The sequence below is a fragment of the Diorhabda sublineata genome, chromosome 3 (genome assembly GCF_026230105.1).
Source record: "Diorhabda sublineata isolate icDioSubl1.1 chromosome 3, icDioSubl1.1, whole genome shotgun sequence".
In the NCBI taxonomy this organism is placed as follows: Eukaryota; Metazoa; Arthropoda; class Insecta; order Coleoptera; family Chrysomelidae; genus Diorhabda; species Diorhabda sublineata.
This window is the reverse complement of record NC_079476.1, coordinates 39,237,560-39,261,344: the sequence shown is the minus strand read 5'-3', so window position 1 is coordinate 39,261,344 and position 23,785 is coordinate 39,237,560. Positions and strand designations below refer to the sequence as shown.

General features: G+C 34.4%; 2 protein-coding genes across 3 annotated transcripts in view; one reads left to right on the top strand and one right to left on the bottom strand.

The window, feature by feature from the left end:
- Window positions 1-1,712: 1,712 nt before the first annotated feature.
- Window positions 1,713-6,282, bottom strand: LOC130441874 (protein spire). 2 transcript variants are annotated; one of them, XM_056775700.1, is made up of 5 exons: window positions 5,121-6,282; window positions 4,644-5,022; window positions 3,642-3,797; window positions 3,132-3,520; window positions 1,713-1,921 (listed from the first exon to the last, which is right to left on the bottom strand). In XM_056775700.1, the coding sequence occupies exons 1-5, from the start codon at window positions 6,164-6,166 to the stop codon at window positions 1,780-1,782; spliced, it is 2,112 nt and encodes a 703-aa protein (XP_056631678.1). In that variant the 5' UTR covers window positions 6,167-6,282; the 3' UTR covers window positions 1,713-1,779. The 2 variants fall into 2 exon arrangements, with proteins under 2 accessions (XP_056631678.1, XP_056631677.1); XM_056775699.1 differs by having other exon boundaries at window positions 4,644-5,037; window positions 5,121-6,280.
- A 6,887-nt stretch (window positions 6,283-13,169) lies between these two features.
- The window catches only part of LOC130441003 (uncharacterized), a 44,118-nt gene continuing 33,502 nt past the window's right edge, over window positions 13,170-23,785 (top strand). The window contains exon 1 of the mRNA XM_056774437.1: window positions 13,170-13,453. Coding sequence (XP_056630415.1) covers window positions 13,393-13,453 — 61 coding nt within the window. The 5' untranslated portion in view covers window positions 13,170-13,392. The remainder of the gene's footprint in view (window positions 13,454-23,785) is intronic.

Below are 23,785 nucleotides of genomic sequence, written 5' to 3'. Positions count from 1 at the left end.
ATGAGAAAAGTTAAATTCAAAGTACATTCAGACATATATACATAACATCTAATCACATTTATAATAGTTTTGTTCCAATACAACCTTTTGATCTAATATTTTTATACACCAGACCGCACTGTTGGTTTTAATCGCGTAGATTAATCTCAATATAAAAAAATTGAGGTTATGTTTGCAATGCACCGGTGACGAAACGTCGCTTGAAACTTTTTTAAAAGAATCCCTCCAAATAGTTCGTTTAAATGAAATATTGGACATAAACTAGTATTTTGACAAGTTTATTTGTCTAATATCATTTGTCTTGCATGAAATAACGCGCTGATCGCATTTACCAATCGATCTACCGCAGTAAAAGTCCTTAGAAAAGATGTTTCTATCGCATTAAATAATTTTTCTGCGTTTGATGTTCTTTCTTTTGTAGCATCCAAAATATATATAATTTAATTTACACATGATAGGAAACTTATTACTTAAAATTTAAACAATTAAGTTAAAATCATTGAAAGTTTGTCAATAATCACCGTTATTATAAAAGAAATGACCAGATTTAGTAAGTGTGCAAAAAGTTTTCTATCTAATCTTTGGTGTGAATATAATTTCTTCGTACTATTTATTAATAACATTAAAATATCACGATTATGAGGTTTCAAACTCGACCTTTAGATGCCTTGATTCAAAATTGGTAAAAATTATGTATTATATTAACGATACTGCCATTTTGTCCACATATACAGAGTGAATTTTATATGGTGGATCTGACATATCGATAACACTTCCTTAACCTAACGTTTAAAACATTAAATATTTCCATTAATCGAAGTGAGAGATTTTATTCTAATTACAGTTTTTTGGTCACTCTGTAAACAATTTTTTGACTGATTATTAGATAACCTACAAATTTTATCAAGTTGATTATACCATTCCTTCTAGATATTACATATTTTGGAAATTTACTGACATATAATATCCAAAAAAGTTACAATTTGTTAGTTTAAAGCAGGTAACAGTTGGTGAAGGATATAAAAGAGCTAAAAATTTCAAATTGGAGAATCAAAAGCAAAGAAGAAGTAGAGGAAGTAAATAGATCAAGTCATGGCCCTTCTACGATTGTATTGTTAACAATTTTACATACTTAAGATGAAGAAAGGAAGAATAAAACTGAAAATTGGAGAAGCAAAAGCAAAAAAGAAATTATTCAAGCCATTTCTACTTTACTAATTATACACATACACTTTTACCCTATTTATAATGATAATCTAATAAAATGTTGTACATTTTGATTGGTTTACAAACCTCATTGAGATTCAAAAAAGTTTATATTTAATTATATTGCAGACATTGACGATAAGCTAAATTTTAATAAGAGAAGTGAATAAAGCAATCTTATTATACTATTTATATCTGTTAGCAGATCTAAAAAAAGGCGCTGAAGATTATTTTTGGGACACAATGCAAACCTTCTCATAAATTCTGGAGAGAATAAAAAGTTTGATCATTATAAATATGAAAATATGCATATTAATGGTTCAATTACAAATTGGATGTATTTAAAAACAATTAATGTGGGATTCGTATATTTATAACAATAATGAATAAAAATTTGTATAATATACGATTCTTTTTGAAACAAAAAAATAATAAAACTTGATATTAAACATGTAGGACATCTTTACTGTACATTAAACACTAATTAAAGCTCTATTTGATGATTCTTTTTATTTTGAATTTTTACCATTTTTTTACATATCTACAAAGGTCGAATAATTTTGAAAATTTTTTCTAAAATACGGGTGATAGGTTAAGGGTTAAACTCTGAATGGTCTTATTTCTAATTGCCGATCTATTCGCTCTTGCAGATTTTATTATTTGAAGCACCATCGTTTTGCAATCCTGGCATACCATCATCTGAGAATGTTTAAACCTGTTGAACATATAAAAACATGTTGACATTGTTTGAAATATTTTCGTTCACTAAAATTATTTGTTATATAAAGCTCTTTACAAATTTATAAATACAAATCGTTCAGTTTTAGCTTATTTTCATCCTATAAGAATGAGTTTCCAGAAATCTGGAGGTGCCTTTCAGGACTAAATCGCTCCAAAACTTACTTCTACCAAATCTTAAATGTATTTGGATACAAGCAAAAACTTTTACCGGTTCCCTTACGGAGCACAGTAGCATCAGAAAACACCTAATGAGATTAAATCTAGCAAAAACTGTGGAGAGGATCACGAAACTCAGGTTCATATAATTTTAGAAGCATCCACCATTGCCAGAGCACTCAATATAGTAAAAACAGTTTTGGTTGTATGATTCTTCGTTAGTTTCCAGCTTGTTGACGGTCATAAACTTTACATTTTATTATTACAAAAATGGTTTCATAATTTTTTTGAATTCTATTGTAGAGTTGATTCGAATTCTGGAATTGAAAGGCAAGCTGTAGATATAAATGGGGGACATAAAGAAACTATAGTTGTAGGGTAATATAACCCCTAATTAAATCTATCTATCTGCTAGAATTCTAATTTGTAAAATGAAATATATTCCAAAATGGTTACAAGGCTTTAACCTAACCGTCTTTCAGGTCAGCGGTCACCGTTAGAACTGGTTGGAGTTCTAACAGTGGATGGAGTAGGATATTAAAGTGCAGTTCTAGTCTGTTGTAGTATTTTTTACTTTGATCTGCGATTACTTCTGATATGTAGATGATTTTTAAGTCTTCGTAACGAGTGAATTATACCAAGGGGCGTTTGTTTTCAATTTTTATTGTCTTTCTTTGATAATAATTGTATTTGATTTACTGGCACATCCCCATAGCTCATATATCCAAATCGTTTTAATAATTATTTAGTAAATTAGAAGTAAGGAATGTCATAGTTTTTTTAGGTCCTATTCTTTGTATCACACAAATTTTCTTCATGTTTAAACTCTTTATGATATTTTTTTTCTTGTTTTCCAAATGTTATGTTAGTACTTTTCCATTGTATTGTTGTTCTTTTTAAAAATAAATTTCAGATAAGATGCTGTGAAAAATAAATATATGAACTTGTGTCCTAATCTTCAAATTACTCAGTACATTTTATAATAATTGTAAAAATCACATGAACATAGCTTTTGTCAGTTTACTCACCTTTCGGAAGCTCGATTAATTCTTCCAACAACTGCAGCCCTCGTCCGAAATTTCCCAAGACCACCCGATTCTGTAGTTTCCATACTAGATCCAGGTCTACTTCCAGCAGGACTGACATCTCTCGAACTAGGACTAGTATCCGATAGTTTGTTCACTAAAGATTTGGCAATTGACTGATTATCATCTTCCGGTGAACACATTATACTTGGACTCAATAGTACGACAGGAACGCTGGAGAAATGTTCCATTGGAATATTCATTTTACAGCTACATTTGGTGCATACTGTGCGTTTACAAAGAGTGCATCTTTGACCCCAAGGACCGAATATACCGAAACGCGTTTTTAAACACAGAAAACATACTTTTCGTGCTTCTACATCGTGTCTTACCTAAAATAATAATAAATTAGACAAAATTTGAATAATTTTAATAGAAATTAAGATCCAAATAGAAACAAATTGTTGATGGAAACAAAAATAATAATTAATTGTAATCAGTCGATTTACATACCTTGCCTTCTACTGGTAGAGCATCTAATTCAGCCTTCGTAAGTACAGTACGAATATGGACAATTTCAGCTAATGTTAAAGAGAGTCTATCATCTAAAGATATGGTATCTTGCCAAGTTTGAGAACAGGTAAGTTCATCTTGTATTTGTCTAGCTACCTAAAAAGAATACAATGCAATTTCGATTATCCACCAATTTAGATTACCCACTGTAAATAATTTATATCTTCAAATAACAATTTCGATTTGGATGAATCTTTGAGGATACAGTGATACTAGAAATGAAAGCTGTTCATTTTTGCCGAAACAAAAAAACATAAATTTAAGTGGCCAGAAACCCTTTTGTTAAAATTATTAGAACTTAGGTTTTTATTCGCGGTTAAACTGTTTGAGGGAGTTTTTTTTTAAAACTAACCGCATCCACCATCTTTTTTAGAGGTTTGTTTCATTTTGCCTTCATTGTGGTTCTCTTCAGAAGATCCAATAAGGTCAAATTATCCAAAATGATGAGATAACAGAAAATGGAGAATCTATAAACAATATTATGAGAGGACTCATTATATCTCCCAAACATGCCCCATCCAGCAGATGGAGAAAGAAACCTTGAAATTAGATGATTAAACAAAGCAAAAGCTCGTAGAATTTTGGGATTTGAATCATGTGAGAACATTGGTAATGTAAAGAAATGCTAGGAGTTATTACAAGGTACAGAAGACTCTTTGAGACTTAGAAACATACAATAAGCAAAATACTTATCTATTTTCAACAATTAAAACACAAAACAAACAGAGAAGGTACAATAGAAAACTTAATGGTGGCCAACTGTATGAAGCCATAAAAAAAATAGTGGGCCTAAAAAAACTTTTGCCTTATGGCTTGGGCACTTTTACACCAAGCACTTCAAATGGTTTATCTGCAGTAATAAAATCTTTAGTATTGATACAAACTCATAATATAACAAAAACAAGAAGTGAGTAGAAAATATACACTATAATAATATCTTACCTCTGGTTCTAGCTGAACTGATTCAGTTTCAGAACTATTGCATGATTGTCTTGAGCATGGTCGAGATTGTGGTACAGAATAACACCCATTGTTGGTATCAACGACTTCTAGAGTGTTACGTCGAGGTGGATTTCTGGCATATGTTTGTGTAGCCAAATCATAAACATCTACTAGAGAAGTGTCTGAAATTTCTGGATATTCACTTGACCACAAACCTGGTTCAGTTGCAGAATCTGGAGTATCTGCTATATCATCATCGTTATCATCTTCAAATTGTGAAAAATCAACTTTTATCAATTTCCTAACAGCTGGTTTTGGAGGTGTCATTACTTCTGCTGAAGTAGAAGCATTTGATACATCAAGTTTAAATTTGGAAGTACTAAAACAGAATTTTCTAATGACTAATTACCACCTAATTTTGAATAGTTTACATTATAAGAACATTCAGTGATAATTAAACTAAATTGAATTTTTTACCGTGGTGTTGGCACAGGTCTGAGTTTCCTCCCCTTCCTGATTGAGTTCAAAAGTTGTTCACGAGGAGTTAAAACTCTTGGTTGAGGTACAATTTTTCTGTCTGACACCTTTTTTAAGGGTGGTCTCGATCTAATGAATTCTAAAATAATAGCATGAGCATCTTTGGTTACTCTACAAGGTACATCTCCATTGATCATAATTTTTCTTAAATTATATTTACAACTTCGTATATCCTTCATTAAAACTTCGTAAGGGGTTAATTCATATTCTATAGGAGCTTTTGTGAAATTTACTTTTTTGAGTTTAACTCCCGTCCTGAGTTCATTCATAACTTGCACCCAAAATTTAGCCCAATCTGAAAACTCCAATTGATCACTGGTACTACTAGATGGTAAACTTATGCTGCCTTGAGCCACTTTTTCTAAAAATGTCGATAGTTCAATAGCTTCGGCTACGAGAGCCCTAACTACTGCTTTATAATGTGCCTCTGCCTGAGCTTTAGTTAAATATCCTAGATGACTTTCACACCTTCTAATCACTTCTTTCAAAGTTATATGATCTACAAGTCTTGATGTATTTGGATCCTCATCTGAATCTCTTTCTATACCTTCATCATCAGTTTCATGATGGTTATGGTCAGTGTTATTCCAGTCATCTGCTATTAAATCACTAATAAGCTGCTCAAGATCGTAACTTATTACTTTCTCTTCACCATTTTGAATTTCTGAATCTAGTGCCGCATAAATAACTACCCCTATTCCCTTAATAATATCTATTTCATTTTGTGGTAATCTCCTAGAGGTATCACTCACTATTCCTGTATTTTCATGTACCGTTCCATCGGTTTTTAAGTAAACATGTTGTACCTCAGTAATAATATATGAATTTTGTTTATGTGCCTGAAGACATTCTTCAAAGTATTTGGCGATTTGATAACACAGGGCCCAAGCATGTTCTTCTTTGATTGATGAGTTAAATGAGTTTAAAATAGTTGATAAACAAACACTACCATCTGAGTTTATTTTACATTTTGTTCTTGAATTCATTGTTTATTAAAAATATAATAGCAAAAACACTATTTTATTTTGACATTTTTTAAAGTGCTTAACCTATAATCGATCGCATAATCTGACAGTATCGCCCACAAAATAATTATCGATTCCATCCCACGGATTGGTTTACGTAGCTAATCAAAAAGCTGCAAATCTATCACGTGTTGCAAACTCCGTTTCATTCATGGCGATTATTTTGTTTACATATAAATTGTTGCGCTATCGTTGGAGACTATTAATAAATAAATATTAACAAATTACTTTGAAGATTTTGTCCAAATCAAATTTATATTTTAATAACATGGAGAAAAAAAGCTAGAGAACTGAAAAGTGAAGGTGCAATACAGTGAAGTTGTATTCATCTTTCTCTAGTTTACTATATTTGATATACATCTCTCTCTAGTAGAGCGCCAGCAATGCAGCTCTGTCGTACATACTCTAACAAACTTTTCGAAAGAATAAATACAGAAAGTTCGTTAAGAGTACACTTCTAGAGCAATTCACGGGAAAAGTGGAAACACAGCACAAATACTTGGTCTAAGATTTTGCATTTCGTACCGTGCATGAAACATGCGCACTAGGTTGAATTGAACAATTTTCTTTTTGAAACACAGATTTAAACTCTTCATCTGATTTATTATAAAGTGGTTTACACACTGGAGAAGAAATCCATATTAAATCGAAAGTCGACCCAATTAAACTTAACCTCAAAAAATTGGTGCAAAGACGCATGCCCAAGCACTGTTGGCAAAGTTATTGGTAAAGTTCATTGAAATTGAGCCAATTTTACGTGGAAATTCGTAACTAATAACGATTTCTTAAATATTTCTGGTTTCCATTATAAAAATCTAAAAATACGAAAACAATTTTGAAGATGAAGTAAAGTTTTAATGAAAGTTTGACTTTAACAAATTCTCGATATCAAGTTGTGCACTATATTTTTAATTTGTCTATGGTTAACAGAAAACTTTTTCTAGGACGAATCATCGAAACTTTAACAAATTCTATTTTATCGCACAGCATTTCAGATTTTTAGTAGGAATACAACATAATAAAAAATATAATTATGTAAATTAAAAAACTATAATGAAGCTAGAAGTTACGATCTCGTCTACGACATGGACCGTGAAACCGGTCCTGTTCGATTTTTAAATGAACTCAAATTTTGGCGAAAGCGAAAATTCCCAGAAATTATATTCACATATTTTTATCAACGGTAGCGTTTATATTTATTGAGAGTCAGGGCTTTTTGTTTGCCTACATTCTAGAACCGAATTATCGAGAAATTAGCAAGGAAGTCGGTAAATAATCTGATGATACCTCGAACACATCGAAATAGACAAGTAAACGTGTGTTTTAATAAATTAATATGTTAAGAATTACATAAGCGTTCAGTAATAAGTCTTAGTGTATAGTTTATTGATTAGTAAATAGTCTAGTATAATTAGTGTAAGCGTATAAATAAATTAGGTGAGTAAGTAAGAAACAGTGTGTGTAAATTCACCCCACCGAAGTTTCGTATAAATGTTTTGTCTGTTGTATAAATATTCGTGATTTAAATTTGGATTTCTCCATCTAAGACTATCTACCAATTATACGGAAATAAATTGTAAGTTTTCTCAAATTTAAAGAAATATTGAAATGTAACTAATAGTTACCGAATCTTCGTATTCCCCTCGTATAAAACTATCATTTGGAACCTTTGGTCATAGGGAGCGTTTTTAATACTTCGTCTTAACACCATCTCGCGTAAAACTGTCAATTGGTATATTCTCCTCTTCTTTTTTATTTATATGAATCTACTTTTTTTCCTATTATCGCCATCTTGTGACAACGTTGAAAAAATTCCATAACAAAATAAACGACTTATCGATATATAAGTTGATATAAAAATGATTTAGTTTCCTCCCGGTTATTTTTTAGCAGCGTTAATATTTATGCGCAAGCGTTGCGTTGCGCAGATACTGGGACCATTTATATCTTGGTCTTTATGTTTTATGTTCATTTTATTCTTATTTTTTATTACGTCTTCGTATTAATTGATATCTTCTTTCTACGAATATCCGTGCCAATTTGTTTCATGTGAAAAAGAAAGTTTGATTTATAAGGACAAAGCGGTAAGTAATTATTATATAGGTTAGATTTTGACTGATATACGGATATCCCTGTGTGGTAAAATGTGAAACGTTTGAAGTTTGGATTGAAATGTTTTTGATTGCGTTGATTGTAACAGAGACCTACTTTTTGGAGCTGAATTTGCCGTTTCAATTTAAAAAAAGTTACTTTACAGTAAAGAACTTTTATTGGAGCACACTTCTTGGATGAAGTCCATTGTTTGGACTGTGTTTTTATTTATCAAACAATTTGCGTGATGATCGTTAATAATAAAATGTTTTCGCCAGTCTCATATTTTTATTATTTTCATATTTTAAATCAATGATTTTTTAAGATAATTTTCTTAATTTATTTTGACGAAACTACCACCACAAAGTTATTGATCATTACTAGACCCTTTTATAATGCATATTTGATGTACAACCCTCTATTTCAACCCTCCAATGAAGTTGTAACATCTAATGACTCATGTTATTGCCCGGAGTCAGGTATTTCGACGAGAATTGCTTATATATAGGGTGTCTCATAAAAAAAATCATAAAGCTCTTTGAGACCTTGGTGAAACCATTCTTTGGGCTTAAATGCAGTCCGAGTGCATTTTTTTTCACGCGAGAATTTCGCGATTAAATAGTAATCTGATAGAGCAAGATCCGGACGAATAAGTGGTTGTTATTGGAGTTGAATACCACCAAGTTTTTCGATTGTATTCCGCGTAACTTAAGCAATTTAATAAATTCTTGTTGGAAGTGAACGTAAACTTGATATTTATCAAATAAAATGTCATTCAATCGCATTAGCTGTCCACTATATAACTCGGACTTGTTAGCTCGACCATCCGGAATGATTTTTAAGTACATTGAACCTTCGTAACTCCACCTGGTGCCAGTTTCAGCACCACCAGCTCTTTGAGCGAAACTCATTAAATTATTTGAATCTTTCATTGGATCAAACTAACGTAGTGTCCAAAATTCAACATCTAATTTTGTCTGGATGGGTATTTTTATCAGCCTGACACTTAACACGTCGAATTTCCGAGTTTTTTAGCCAATTCCTTCGCAGTATTGAAGTTATTTTATAATGTTCCAAAATTTTTGTACATTTACCGAGATTCGATCTATTAATTGTGAATTTTTCGCAAAGTTTTGGAAATGAGGCTCCACCAGACGTAACAAGAGTTTCCACTCGAATCGACTGCGATGGGTTCTGGTAATTGTCCTATATCTAACCACTGATTTTCCATGTTTAGGTTGTCATGTGTCAATTTCGACATTTCGCTTGAATCTTGGCACTATTCGACAAATTTTATAGACCTTATCTAATGATTTTAAATGGCGATGTATGGTATATCGAAGAGCTTTAGTAGGTTTTCTTCCCTTCCCTTGTAACCTCAATATCCGACGCAGATGGACGATCTGAGGCCGAACGATCTTCAAGTATCGAATCACCACTAATAAAATAATTTTTAGATGACGCCATCTGATAGTTGTTCGTTCTGTATTCATTTACATACTGAAAGTTGCGTTTCGAGTGTTCCATGTAGTGAAAGTGACAGTTCGTACTGCAAAACACTCTCGGGGCGCTCTAGAGTGACTCTATCCACTTCAATGTTGACAGTTGACAGTTTCACGTTCGTCGCCGCTGAAATATTACTTTGTACAAAGTAGCACTTCAAGTCCTTGGCATACAAATAATTATTTCCGTTCTCTCATTAACTGTGTCTTTTCCTTGATTTCATACTGTGTGCCGTCTTTAGACACAGCACTGTTAATGAAAACTATCGTTTCAGAAATTTAAGAGTAGAAATCTACTTGTATTTCTCTAAAAGAGAAAAATGTATACAACTCCACGATTAAGCTCAAAATTAAATATTGAAACAAATCGATTTCTTCTAAATTCTAAAATAAACTCATTCGAATTTATAAAAAAGTTATTAGGTTCGAAAAACACGTACTAAGAGTTTCAGTATCGTTGAAAAGCCGTTTTTTTTTCAATAACCACCAGAAGGACGTACGTAAAGATAAAGAACAAAGGGTCTTTTATCTTGTCCTGTTTGTTTAACTAACAAGTTTCCTAAAAAGCTGCCGTTTATTATGTAAATACCGCTGACCGCTATGAAGTTGTTGAGATGAAATGGGTAAAAGGATATTCTAAAGATGATTAATTTGTGACATGCCGATCGGCTTCTTAGTTTCCCTTCAAATATTTATTAAGACGTAGTAGTCGAAATCAACAAATTACAGTTTAAAAAAATTAAAAAAACGTCAATATTATTAAAGTAACAACTCAAAAAGTTGTGTCAACTAAAAAACGAGCTAAAACTTTCGTCTCCATTAAAAAGAAGTCCTCCTGTTTGCCTTATTTACTAGATGTGACTTCTGAATCTGCCATAAATTAATTGGGAATCATAATGATTGAAGTTTCGACACGTGGGATTTGAATGGATGTTTTTAATAAATCTGTTAATATTCGTATATTCATTATAACGTGGCAACGTCGCAATACGAAACAGTAGGCGCCAAACGTATCAGTGTGGGCGGGTTTCAATAGTGAGAGCGGCGTGTTATGTATCTGCATCAACTAATCCTATAAATAATTATTTATATTCTTAGACGTTTGTCGATTTACTACCCTCAGAAAGCGGCCCACGCGAAACCACATTTATCAAAAATGAGACACTTTATGCTTCTAGTCGCGTAGGTTTTAATTTTAAGATTTTTTATTATCTACTCAATTTTTTCCTCAACTTCGGATACAAAACAAAGTCGTTTATAAGGTTCATTTTCCAGTAAATTCCAAGAGAATTGTAAGTTTGGCTTAGGCGGCACAATCCTTTGTTATTTTTTCACTTCCACTACTTTTTTTTTAATTTTGTATTGAATTGATTTTCTTTTATACTATAATTTGTTATTTTCTCAATTTATTCTTCATTTTTCTTATAAATCTTATTTCTGTGTTTTGTAATCTAAGAGCTGGTCGCCACTTCGACTAAGGCACTTTCACAAGGCTGATACTTTTTGCCAAATAAAATGCCATAAAAAAATTACGTTTATTACGTTTTTCTGATAACGCAATGGGTTTCCTAAATTGATTTTTGATGAGAATCTCACTAAAAAATTACTGGGTCTTTAAAAAAACGCGTTTAAACAAAATACACTGACTTAAACGCATATGAATCGAACCAAATCGAATACAAGTTGTGCAGGATTGAAATTTATCATAAAAACTATTCGATTTTGTCAATGAATCAACAATAATCGTAATTGAGATAATTCACACATAATATGATGACAGATGACATAAGACATGGTAACAGTTGACACAGAACACGATTTGATGTTGTAATTTTTGACATGAGATGTAATGACAGTTGACACAGTACACGATTTTTTACCACCAATAAAGTTAGTGTATTAAGTTTTTATTGAGAAAAAATTACTGGATCTTTAAAAAAAAACGCGTTCAAACAACATACACTGACTTAAAACAGATCTGAATTTTTTGCAAAATAAATTAACGACTCTACAAACTACGAGTCTAGTAACAAGACGTGGGTTTATGAATACGACGTCCAAACTAACCAAAAATCTAGTTAATAAACCCACAAAATAAGTCCCATAAATGACAGAAGATTTGTAAATCTTCCACCACGATTATGTGGTATATTTTAACATATTGTGACTGATTGTCATATTATAATCAACGTATGTGCCAGATATAACTAATTGTGATTTTTCTGTTACCAAAATTGTGTATGGAAACTTTGAATGGTTGTTTTCAATCGATAGGAACCTAGATTAATTGCTATAGTAAAGATTTGTATTGAAATACTAAAAACAAGTCACTTCGGATTAAATTTGATTACTTAAACGCATATGAATCGAACCAAATCGAATACAAGTTGTGCAGGATTGAAATTTATCATAAAAACTATTCGATTTTGTCAATGAATCAACAATAATCATTATAAATAATCGTAATTGAGATAATTCACATATAATATGATGACAGATGACATAAGACATGGTAACAGTTTACACAGAACACGATTTGATGTTGTAACTTTTGACATGAGATATACTGACAGTTGACACATTACATGATTTTTTACCACCCATAAAGTTAGTGTATTAAGTTTTTATTGAGATAAAATTATTTGACCATAAATGCCAAATAAATTATTAGGCACTCACAAGTTTCAATCAAGTTTAGTAGAAACTTAACCTTTAATATACATCAAAAGTGGTTTGTTTGTTTATTACACCTATATTTGATTAGTTCATTTTTGGAAATATTCGTCATACAAATAATTAAATATTTAATATGGATGCTTTTCAAGATTTAGAAGATTTGTTTGATGAATAATTTATTGTTTATTTTTTGTCCGATGGTGAAATTTTTTGACCGTTTTCTTTCCTATCAATTATTTTCAATATAAACTATAATTTTCAGACTAACATATCTTTCTCTAACTAGCGACTACATCAACATTAACCTTAACAAAACACGTGCAAATATAATTATGCACAGATCGTTATCACAAACGTCAATAGAAAAACGTTTTTTCGCTTATTTCTTTCCTTATTCAATACATGGAAGATTGCTATATAGGCATCTTTCATAGTGTTACCAACAGTGACAAATACTTATTAGTTAGTTCGGATTTAAACCAATTAGAATGAAGAAACGATAAACATTTATTCGACAATTAAAAGTTCCTACTAAAGTTATGTGGTTAATAAATATTTTAAATAGATTGGGCATAAATGAAAGTATTTTCCCTGGACTATACTCTAACCTACCAGAAACAATTTAATGAATATTCAATTCATGTGTAACGGCAACATCGCACCAAGCTATTCCTGCAATTGCCACAAACGTGAGTCAGTTGGTTTTCATTTGTTGAGGTGGAAGGTCGGTTGAAAATCTGTCTGTTTCCAACAACATCGCTTTTCGTAAAATATATTATATAGGCGCCAAAAAAGTAGTGTACGTTTTCAATTTATCAAAATGTGACTTTTTTTAATTTTTTTTATCGATTGTTTAAATACTTTTATTAAAACTGATGTGATATATATTTTTGAATAAATTATTGATAGTTCGCAAATATGAATGCGAAAGTGGGACCCCCTCTCATGGTACCTCACGTGGATATCAACAAATATCAAGGTAAATAAATGTTAGGTTCAGTAGCGCGACGATTTATTTTAATGTTTTTTTTTATTTTGAATATTAAAACATGTTTTAAGTGACCGGCGCCTAAAAACAAAAGAAATAACAGTGCAGTCCAGTATTTCCAAAACAATTATTCCAAGGATCTTACGAGCATTTAAATATGACAAAAATTAGTGCAAGCGATCAATTATGATATACACTGGCGAGCAAAAAATTGGGGTCACCTTAAAATTTACATGTTCCTTGAAATTTTACGTTTTCAGGTAGTTTTCTTGGATTTGATGATTTATTCTGAAAAAGCGAAATTCGATATTTTGTTGTTAGGGATGGAACGAACAAAATAAAAAAAACTTGACACCAATAACGTGTATTCCCTCCTCTTGCATTGATGACTGCTTGAAGTCGACGCGGCATACTTTGAATTAAGTTGCGGATCAAATTCTGTTCGATGTTATCCCATTCCTGCAACAGCAATCTTCTCAGCTCCTTGGCAGTTCTTGGTGCTGGTATGTGTCTGCGGTTCAGTCGTCCCAACTCGTCCCACACATGTTCTATGGGATTCATGTCTGGGCTGCGGGCTGGCCTAATTTCTACCTCGTCCAGATACTCCCTGACAATTCTGGCTGTATGTGGTCTCGCATTATCATGCATAAAATGCCACGTTCTTCCATAGTCACCATGAAAGGCATAACGTGGTCTTCTAGCAACTCCGCAATGTACCTGTGAGAGGTTAGGGAGCCATTTTTTATGAAGACCAACTCTGTACGAGCTTGTGCAGTGATTCCCGCCTAAACCATAACTGACCCACCTCCAAATGGATGACGCTCGTCAATGCCAGCTTCAGCATATCTTTCCCCAGGTCTTCTCAACACTCGTCCACATCCATCTGAGCCAGTTAAGGCAAAAATGTGACTCATCTGAGAACAATACCCAGCTCCAGTTATCATCATTCCAACGAACGGCAAATGTCAATCTTGCAGTCCGATGCTGGTGTTGCAATGGGGGACCTATAGCCATTCTTCTGCATGACAGTCCAGCAGCATGAAGTCTTCTATTAACGTTGACATTTCTCACTTCTTTCAACTGATTTCGCCCAGACCCTGGTCTTCTAGTGACCAGGCCAGTCTCCAGAAAGCGCTGGTACATCCTTTGCACACCACAAAGTCTAGCACCGACATTTCTTGCAGTTTCACGTTGCCCCCGACCAATTCTTGCCACAAAAATCGGATTTAAAGGTATTATGGACCTGTTAAATCACTTTACAATCGTTAGATTTTACACGAGAGAATCCTTATCAATATTGACACTAAAATTATTCGCAATTCCTTCCTTCCTTAAGGCTGCGAGAATATGTATTGATTTTGATTTATCAAGGCACTTTACAAGATTGTTGTACACCAATGTGCCTTCTCGGAGATTGAACATCCACCATATAGCCCTGATCTGGCCCCGTCAGTGACGATGAAATTAGACAAGCGGTGTAGGTACATTGGGACTCATAGTACAAAAATGTGATGAAATAAAGGAATATTATATTGAAAAATAATCACAGTTTTTTTATATGTCTACCTAAAAATTCTTGGAATGCATTACGTACGAAGCAAGGCGAAAAAGACGGATAGGGGTTAATTTGAGACGTATCCAAAACTGAAATTTTAGATAGATAGAAAACTAAAAAATATTTGAGGTTTACTCAGTAAAAAATACACAATTTTTCAAAAGAATTCGCAGAGATCCATCGATCTTCTATACGGTTTGGAGTCAGCTATGAGATCTTTAAACTGACGTTGAATTCTTCATTTCAATCCTTGATGTGAATTTACAACCGTAGCATAAACTTTTTCTTTAAGATACGATCAAACTGTGTAATCCAAGGGATCTTCTTATTGCTTAAAAATCCAGGTACATATCACCACTTGAATTTCCTGCTGCCCAAACAGCAACTTTTCCACAGAAACTCTTCTGCGCGAGCGTCAATCATCACACAGATAGATCTATGAAACAAAATTATCCATGGCTCGATATCTGTTAGCCTTCTTGACATAATGGTCACTTCCGGTATATCCGGAAGTAAATGTTTCCGCTTAAAATCGATACGATAAATCGATTTCTCATATCATCGATGTATAAAGTTTCAAGATGACCGCTGTGGGGTGGCTCATCATATTTGTGCCAAGGAAACATTTTAAAAAATTTCGATTATTATTCGATTATTTTCAAATTAAAATATTTCGAAAACGATACACAGTATTCATTAAATATTAAAAGAGATGGATGTAGACAAGCTCCAGTTGACTTTCTAACCGGACAATGCCATCTAAGACGTCATCCTCACACTATGGGCATCACGGATGATCCGGAATGCCGTTGGTGCATGGAGGATGACGAAAGTGCAGACCACGTTATCTATGAGGGCCCTGCACTCACACGGGCGCGGTTTAAACCCCACAACCTGCTAAACGACATCAAAGGGTTGAAGCCAAAGGCCTTATCGGCTTCTCAAATGACATCGGCCTTTGGTAACGTCAAGTGGGGCTTATCTGAAGGCCTATGGGCTCAACGTTTTTTATCTATCCTAGAAACGGGATTAGTTTTTTTTGAAACACCCTCTATATGTATAAGTAACGAAATCCATTGCTACGATTGTTTAATGTACCGTGTGGATTTATTTATAAGTGGGTTTGATAGAAAAGTTACATAATACAAACACGTCGAAACAATATTTATTATTGAGCAAGACGATTATGCAAATAAGGAATATCCATTTATATAAATAATGAATGACATCATTGCATAAAGTTAGACTATATTTAATCTATAGTAACACATATAAATGATTCTGATACTATGTTATAATAGTTTATTACACAACGAGAAAGTAACGATGGTTATTACTCATCAGGATGACTATCTGAATAACACGAATTAATTTATGTTGCGGTCTAACAAACAAAACAAAATTAGGTAACAATTTCGTGTCAAATAATAAATAGTTTTGTCACCAAATGGGTGATAATTTTTGTTATTATAATATTTTTGTGGGTTCAACACTTTGATATATAGTGTGGAGCGTGATTATCGGTTTTTTTCGCTAAAAAATTTATTTATCTATTGGCGATAAAGTAGTTTTGTAGTATATAATAAAACACTGTTTTTTTTTAATAAAGAATAGTTTTTAATCAACTATTTATGCTCTATTTTGCTCAATGACCTTTCAGCTTCATGATTCCGCGCTCAGAACATTTCTGGTACTATCATCAAAAAATTTAATCGAATGCGATTACAATTCATGGATATTTGTGGAAATTTGATCATTCAAATAATTCTGGGTAATTATGTAGAATTGGGGCATAAATCGTTCCGAAAAATTTTTCATTTGGGTTTGTTTCTGAGGGTAAAAATTACAAATAGTAAATTTAAGGCGGGGGAGGCATATGAATTCCATTTATTTATGAATTACTTTAAAAACGTTGACCATACATTTCAGAGGGTAGCAAAAAGAGGCGAGGGGGATTACGATATCATGATTTTCACTTCTAGAAATTCATATTTTTTCGCTTTTATTCTGATTTATCGGTAAATTTAGCATATATATGCTTACTGGTAGAATAAACGTTCGATTTCATACAGAATGTTTACTTTTTTTTTATTTTATTCGATTTATTAACCTAACCTAACCTAACTTAACTTAACCTAACCTTTTTTGTTTGGTGTGGGTGGGAAAATCTTCGAAAGACGCCCGGGAAGGTGTTAACCGTTAACCGGGCGCCTACCAGCTAAAAACCCATCCTTTTCTCCACCGGCGTATGTGAAACCGTTCTTAGCGAACATCGCGTCACCTAACTTAACCTAACCTAACTTAACCTAACCTTTTTTTTGCCCAGAGATGGGGCGGAAGCTAATGCCTTCCTCACAACGAGCGGGTGCAAATGCTGTGAGTTTGTGTGGGACTCTCACCCACTAAACCACCCTCCTTAATCCTCGGGAGTGTCGTACACCGGGAGGACAACAAATTGTCATTGCATCAGCGTACAACACTTAATCCTTTGGATTTTTGAGCTGTTTCTTAGCTTCACTCCTCTCCACAAGTCCGTCAAGACGACACGAGAAGAGAGGAAGTTACTGAGCCACTCCACCAACTTCAAGGTCTTACAGCTCCCAGGAGTGGAACTTAACCTAACCTAACTTAACCTAAGCTCATGTGCTATTGCTCTAGATGACCGCGTATTCCGATATGATTGGATAATTATTGACATTCAATATGCATAAGATAATGAGTATTATGATGGAAAATATGCGTCTCCCTCTCCCTTAAAATACTTTCGGAGCACTAAAAAACAACCCTAAATGTTTGTAGTGGAGCCCCAATTCTAAATAATTACCTAATTCTGAAAACTTCGAAATAAATGATAATCAGATGGTGCCAGATCAAGACTGTATGGGGGATTTGGCTCCAATAGTTTCCCATGAGTTACAAAAGATGTTTGAGGCCTCGCATTTTCCGATTTGACAATTCCTGCCGTTTTCTTTGATTGCTTCATCCGGTTTCATGAACTGTTGATAGTAAGCATCAGAATTAATCGTTTGATTCCTTGGAAGCAGCTCAAAAAACCTTCGTAATCTCACCAAATTGACAGCACGAGCTATTTTGTTGTTTTTCAGCTTTCGATGTGGTTTGGGCTAGTTCGTTTTCGAACTATGTTCCAGTACTGGACCTATTTTTCATCACCGGTGATGATTCTTTTCAAGAAAGGTTCGGTTTCAACTCGTTCAAGGTGCATATCGCAAATTTTGATTTGATGAATTTCTTTCAAATCATGAGGTACCCAAATATGAAGCTTCTCAACTAGCCAGACATTTTAAGTGTTTATCAATTGTTGGTAGGTGTTTTTAAGTACAAAAAATGAAGTGAACAAGTTCGAAACAAAGTTTTTTCAACGTAAGCCTTCACAAGTGATATTCATTTTCGTACAAACTTTCAATCAATTTCTAAATTGCTATTGGGCTCAAAATAAAGTTCAATTCATAAACGTGACTTTCCATTTGCCGTTGACATTGACGTTTGCTGTTGGTGGCTTTCAACATAAACGAATTTCCTCTTTTCCCGATCGTAGCAACCAGAACCTATCACATCCGTTTACGTTTGTCACGTGATTTTGACGTATGACTTTAGAGCGTGATTTTGAGGTTATTTCTTTTTCTGTTTATTTCTTTATGGCGGTGTTAGGGCTTTGCCTGTTTTATCTACGTAATTTTCCACAAAATCGTCACGGATTACAGAAAATGTGTGGTGACAATTCATTAACGCCACCTATTGTTCGATTGTGAAAACCCTGCACGTATTTGACTAACTAACAATTCATAAAAACGCCGTTTCCCATCGTAGATTTTGGTATTTTCCTTTTCCTCTATGTCTCTCAGGACTATTTTGGGAATGTAATAATTTATGTGTCTGCGTGTTGCACTGAATTCGTATTACGTTTTTTCACTTTTAAAAGCTCACTTCACACCTTGTTCACTGAAGGCGTTATGCCAACGAGGAATTATAAAGGATAACGTGGATTATTTTTAATCTAAAAAAATGCTTTCTTAAAATAACTGTTGGTTTTGTGAAAAATTATTCTTTGAATAGTTAGACGGCGATACAAAAAAGTCGTAGTATAAAAATTTCGATGTAAAATATTTAATCAACTTAATTACAATCTATCAATGTAAGTTTTAATAAATTATAGTCAATTCACATGCTCTACTATATAAATAGTTGCTATCCACCCCTGTAAGATACTAAAACTAGTCTGAATACAACAAGAAACATTATCTCAAAGGTACAAAGACTGAGTTGTTTATGTGCATTTGGGGCCACGAAATCTAACCAAACAGCTGCACTAGAAGTGATTCTACATCACATTACAATGTTCAGAGACAGAATCGTTGAAGAAAACCCGTTCCTAAATGACGACCAATCCTGCGACATGCTTCAGGACGTTTCGACTTTAAGAAAAACTTCACCTCAATAATAAACTATAAAAGCGAAAGCGGAATCAAAACACCATACAAGAAATGAACAGAAATGCCATTAAATGGTATACGGATGGATCTAAAACATCAGACGCAACTGGAATAGGAGTTTATGGGACCAGAACCACTCTGAAAGCGCACCAAGCATTTTTCAAGCAGAGATCCCTTCATGGGACTCGAACCCTTCTGTGGTTTCAGCTGCAGAACAATGGGACAACCTACAGGGGACTGAGACATCCAGAGACTCTTCTGGGAAACTATAACCAGAGTAGATCTACTGAATGTATCAATCTACTAATAGGAGTTGTATCGGAGCACAACAAACACCTGAAAACACTAGAACTAGCTGATAATGCGATGTTGCTGCATAGAGGACGAAACCCCTATCCACATTTTCTCGTAGTGTGAAACACTAAGGAAATCCAGAGCACTGCACCTAGGAGCGCTTGAAATAAAAGACGTAGATTTATGGGATATGAAGCCATCCCACATTCTAGACTTTTTAAAAGGAAGGGGATTGATGGATCAGCTGTAAACACTGGGTTCTCCAGGATCGCAGCAAGACAGGGGGACAAAATGAATCCTTTGGAGGCCCCAAATCTATTTATACCCACCATGGCCTCCACATTTGATGTAAGTAGGATCATGCTCGTAGCAGATAACCTATACCATTCAAATAAAAAGTTTTATTTGAATGCCCTTTTCTATAGTCGAAGAAAATTTGATTAATGATTAATTTCATGTTTAGTTTGTTTAACAAGAAAGTTTGGAACAGATTCGACGTTAGTTCGACAATGTTTAAATGAGTTTTGAGCTACACGATATTATCAAATGTAAACTTGAATGTAACCAGATAAAATTCATGACCTCGAGAGAAACTTTGCAATAGATAGGTTCGTTATAACAATAGACCCAATATCTTACTGTGAATTCTGCACATCGTTCAATCGATATTTTGATCGTCTGTGAGTGACCGTTCAACCACGATTTGTTTCAATATTCCATCAGGGATGCAATGCGACTACGCTTTTCCTGCAATCGCAAGTCACTGGCAAAAAAACTGAACACCAAATTGTATTTTTTTTTCATAAAATCTTATGGTATTAGCTTCAAAACGATTCAAAATATTGTCCTTGATAACCCACTCTTCAGAACACCCCATTTTTGACTAAATTTAGTCGAGAAAATCCAATTTTATATCAGATACGAGGTTCATCCATGAATATAGGAGCTGCGGACGATGCTAGGTTAAATTTAGCGAGATTGGCGTGTAGCGTGGTCCCCTTTTTTCCCAGCTCCTGCCCATAACGAACAACCTTCTGGCCGGCCATCGTTTTCGGACAAAGCGATTGATGTCAGCAAGTCCTGCATTCGCAACATTTTGAGAGACAGCTTTAAACTGTCTTCGTGGCGCGGGGGCAGACATCTACGACTACGAGATGATACACTTTATGAATAAACCTCGTAATACTGAGAAAAACCATTTTTTTCCCAGAATAAATTGAAATTTCCTTAATGGAATAAATATTTTTGTAATGATCATTTATATTAGCAAATAATCCTTAATTCGGTCCTGCACTTTCATACTCCATTTTGTATTTGTTTGGGTTTAGTGACTGAAGATTTTGGATACACTAATAAATTAACGAAACTAATCGTGGTACTATGATTGTTCTTTCCCTATCAACTACCCAAACCTTTTAATATAATAGTGAGGAAATAATTACTAGACATAATTCTCTGTGGCTTTGTATATAAAACAATAGATTAAATGTTTCAATTACGGAACCGCGCACTTCTATTTCGTGAAACGAAGAATTAAATGAAATTTATTAGCCCTATTCAAGTTAGTCCTTATTGAATTTAATTATACAAGGTATACGAGGTCTGGCTATTAAATAACGAGACTGCGCGCCTAGAGGGCGCTCTGGACGGACGGGGTATCTAGATATCTTATCTATGCACGTCCCATAACACGTTTCCTTCACTATTATACAGGGTGCGGCAGCATAACTTCCTTTTTTCAAAAGTTAATAAAACTTATTGTATGAATCAGAAAATTTTTATTCGTTTTTTATAATACAGGCACATACATAAAGTTTTGTTTTACTGAGTTTTGAAGATCAAATCAGTTAGGTGACGTCCCCTATTCTCCATACACTGAGTAAACCGATTTCTGGCGTTTGTCATGACTCTTGCCAGCATAGCAGGCGTTATGTTGGCAATTTCTTCCTGGATGTTCGTCTTCAAATCTTGTAGGGTCCTTGGACGGTTCACATACACACGGGATTTCAAAAAACCCCATAGGAAACAGCCATCGATGTTCTTGAAGTGTGTGCCGTTGCTCCGTCTTGTTGGAACCAAGTGTCCCCTAAGTCCAACTCATCTAGCCGTGGGAAAAAAAATTCCTGTAACATGTTTACATACCGGTGCGAATTCACTGTCACTGTGACTTCATTTTCCTCAAAGAACCAGGGACCAATAATTCCACGTGAGTAAATTGCACACCACACTGTGACTTTAGGTGAATGCAAAGGCCGTTGATGCAATTGTCGAGGATTGGTATCAGCCCAGTAGCGCATGTTTTGTTTGTTTACGGATCCACACAAATGAAAATGGGCTTCATCACTAAAAAAAACAATAGCGTCCTCAGGAACGACTTCCAGAAAAACCTCACACGCGTTCCTCCGAGAATTGAAGTCACGTTCAGAAAGTTCCTGCACAATTGCCATCTTGTATGGATGAAAATGAAGATCATCATGAAGTATTCTCCTCACAGAACGATCGGAAAGTCCAAGGGCAGACGCATGTTTGCGCGCAGAACGCCGTGGTGATCGCAACACTGAAGTTCTAACTAACTCAATGTTCTCCGGTGATCTAATGGGCCGAGGGACTCCAGTTCTTCGTCTTGTCACACTTGCAGTTTGTCTGAACGTAGTGACCCACGTAACAATTGATTTCTGGTCCGGGACAGGGGCCAAGGGGGCTAAATTAAAGCGATTCCGAAAGGCGCGCTGGGTTGCGACCACAGAACATCCGCTCGAAAAGTAAACCTCAACGGCAAACGCACGCTCCTCACTGTTCCAACGCATGATGGCGACTGAACTGTGCCGGGACAAAACTTTATAGTCCCCCCTCTCGAACGAGACCACTAGCACTCCGTTACGACATCTACCGACTAAATGGCGAACTTTTTAAAAAAGGAAGTTATGCTGCCGCACCCTGTAGTATTTGTGCAGTAGTGGTTTGAAACGAACGTGTTTTTTTCTCACCGTGTGTGAAAAACTCCGACTGAGTGCTATAAATTGTTTCTAGAGGCCTACGGGGACAATTCTCCATCTCGTGCGCGTATTTTTGAGTGGTGTAAGCGCTTTAGTCAGAGCAATGAAGATGACCAGCGCCCAGGTTGCCCTGAGACTGTTTCAACACCGGAAACAATAACCAGCCCAGGCTGTAAACGCCGATAAAGAATGTTTTAAACATGACAAAAGTCTGTGCGAAGCTGGTGCCAATAAATCTGCCTCCTGACCAAAAGCTCTTGCGTCAACGGGTCTGCTTAGATTTCCTTGGAAGGTTAGAAAGAGAAAGGGACCCGATTTGAGTCGATGGAAGCGGTAAAGCAAACTCCTGAAGAAACTAACCAAAGAAGACTTCCAGCACTGCTTAGATCAATAGAAAAAATGTATGGGAAAGGGAAACCCATTTTCGTAACCAGTATCGTTATTTAATAACCAGACCTCGTATCCACAATGTCAGTTCCGTTATTTTATCAGCGACAACGCTGCGAATGCAATTCCGAGGAAGCGATGCAGTACTCTGATTCGACCTGAAGAAATGTACGTGATTTCCAGATCCCTGCTTCCGAAGAGCTTCTTTATGATGCCGCTGATTGTGAATGTGCGTTTGCTGAATGCAAAAAGAAGAAGAAGTTAGACCAAGTGAAATTAATCGCCAAGTCTGCGATGTTTACAAAATGCTGAGAGGGATTCAATGTAAACCATAAGTTTAGAATTAGTGCTCTTGCTATGGAGTATTCTCAGAAAAAATAATGGATGGGCAGTGCATTTAAGTTTTTGACGTGCTATAATGAAGACGGTGATGATTTTATTTCTTAGATAGTCACGGGGAATGAAACTTCAGTTAAGTTTTATTTGATAGGAAATTGGATTTTCTGAATTAAATTTATAGTCAAAATTAGGCTATTTTAAGTTTAATTTGAGAACATTTCAATTTATTGAGACAAAAAAGATTTTTCTAAGTATGTAAATATTTTGTAAATCTCATTCAATCGTTTTTTTTCTGAGTATA

What these genes read in the sequence shown, in the direction of transcription:
- LOC130441874 (XM_056775699.1), bottom strand. Translation starts at nt 6,166, where the DNA reads ATGAATTCAAGAACAAAATGTAAAATAAACTCAGATGGTAGTGTTTGT. An exon ending in AGACCTGTGCCAACACCACG is followed by an intron (nt 5,038 to 5,120) that starts GTAAAAAATTCA and finishes ATTAGTCATTAG; the next exon opens with AAAATTCTGTTTTAGTACTT. An exon ending in CTCTACCAGTAGAAGGCAAG is followed by an intron (nt 3,521 to 3,641) that starts GTATGTAAATCG and finishes TTATTATTTTAG; the next exon opens with GTAAGACACGATGTAGAAGC.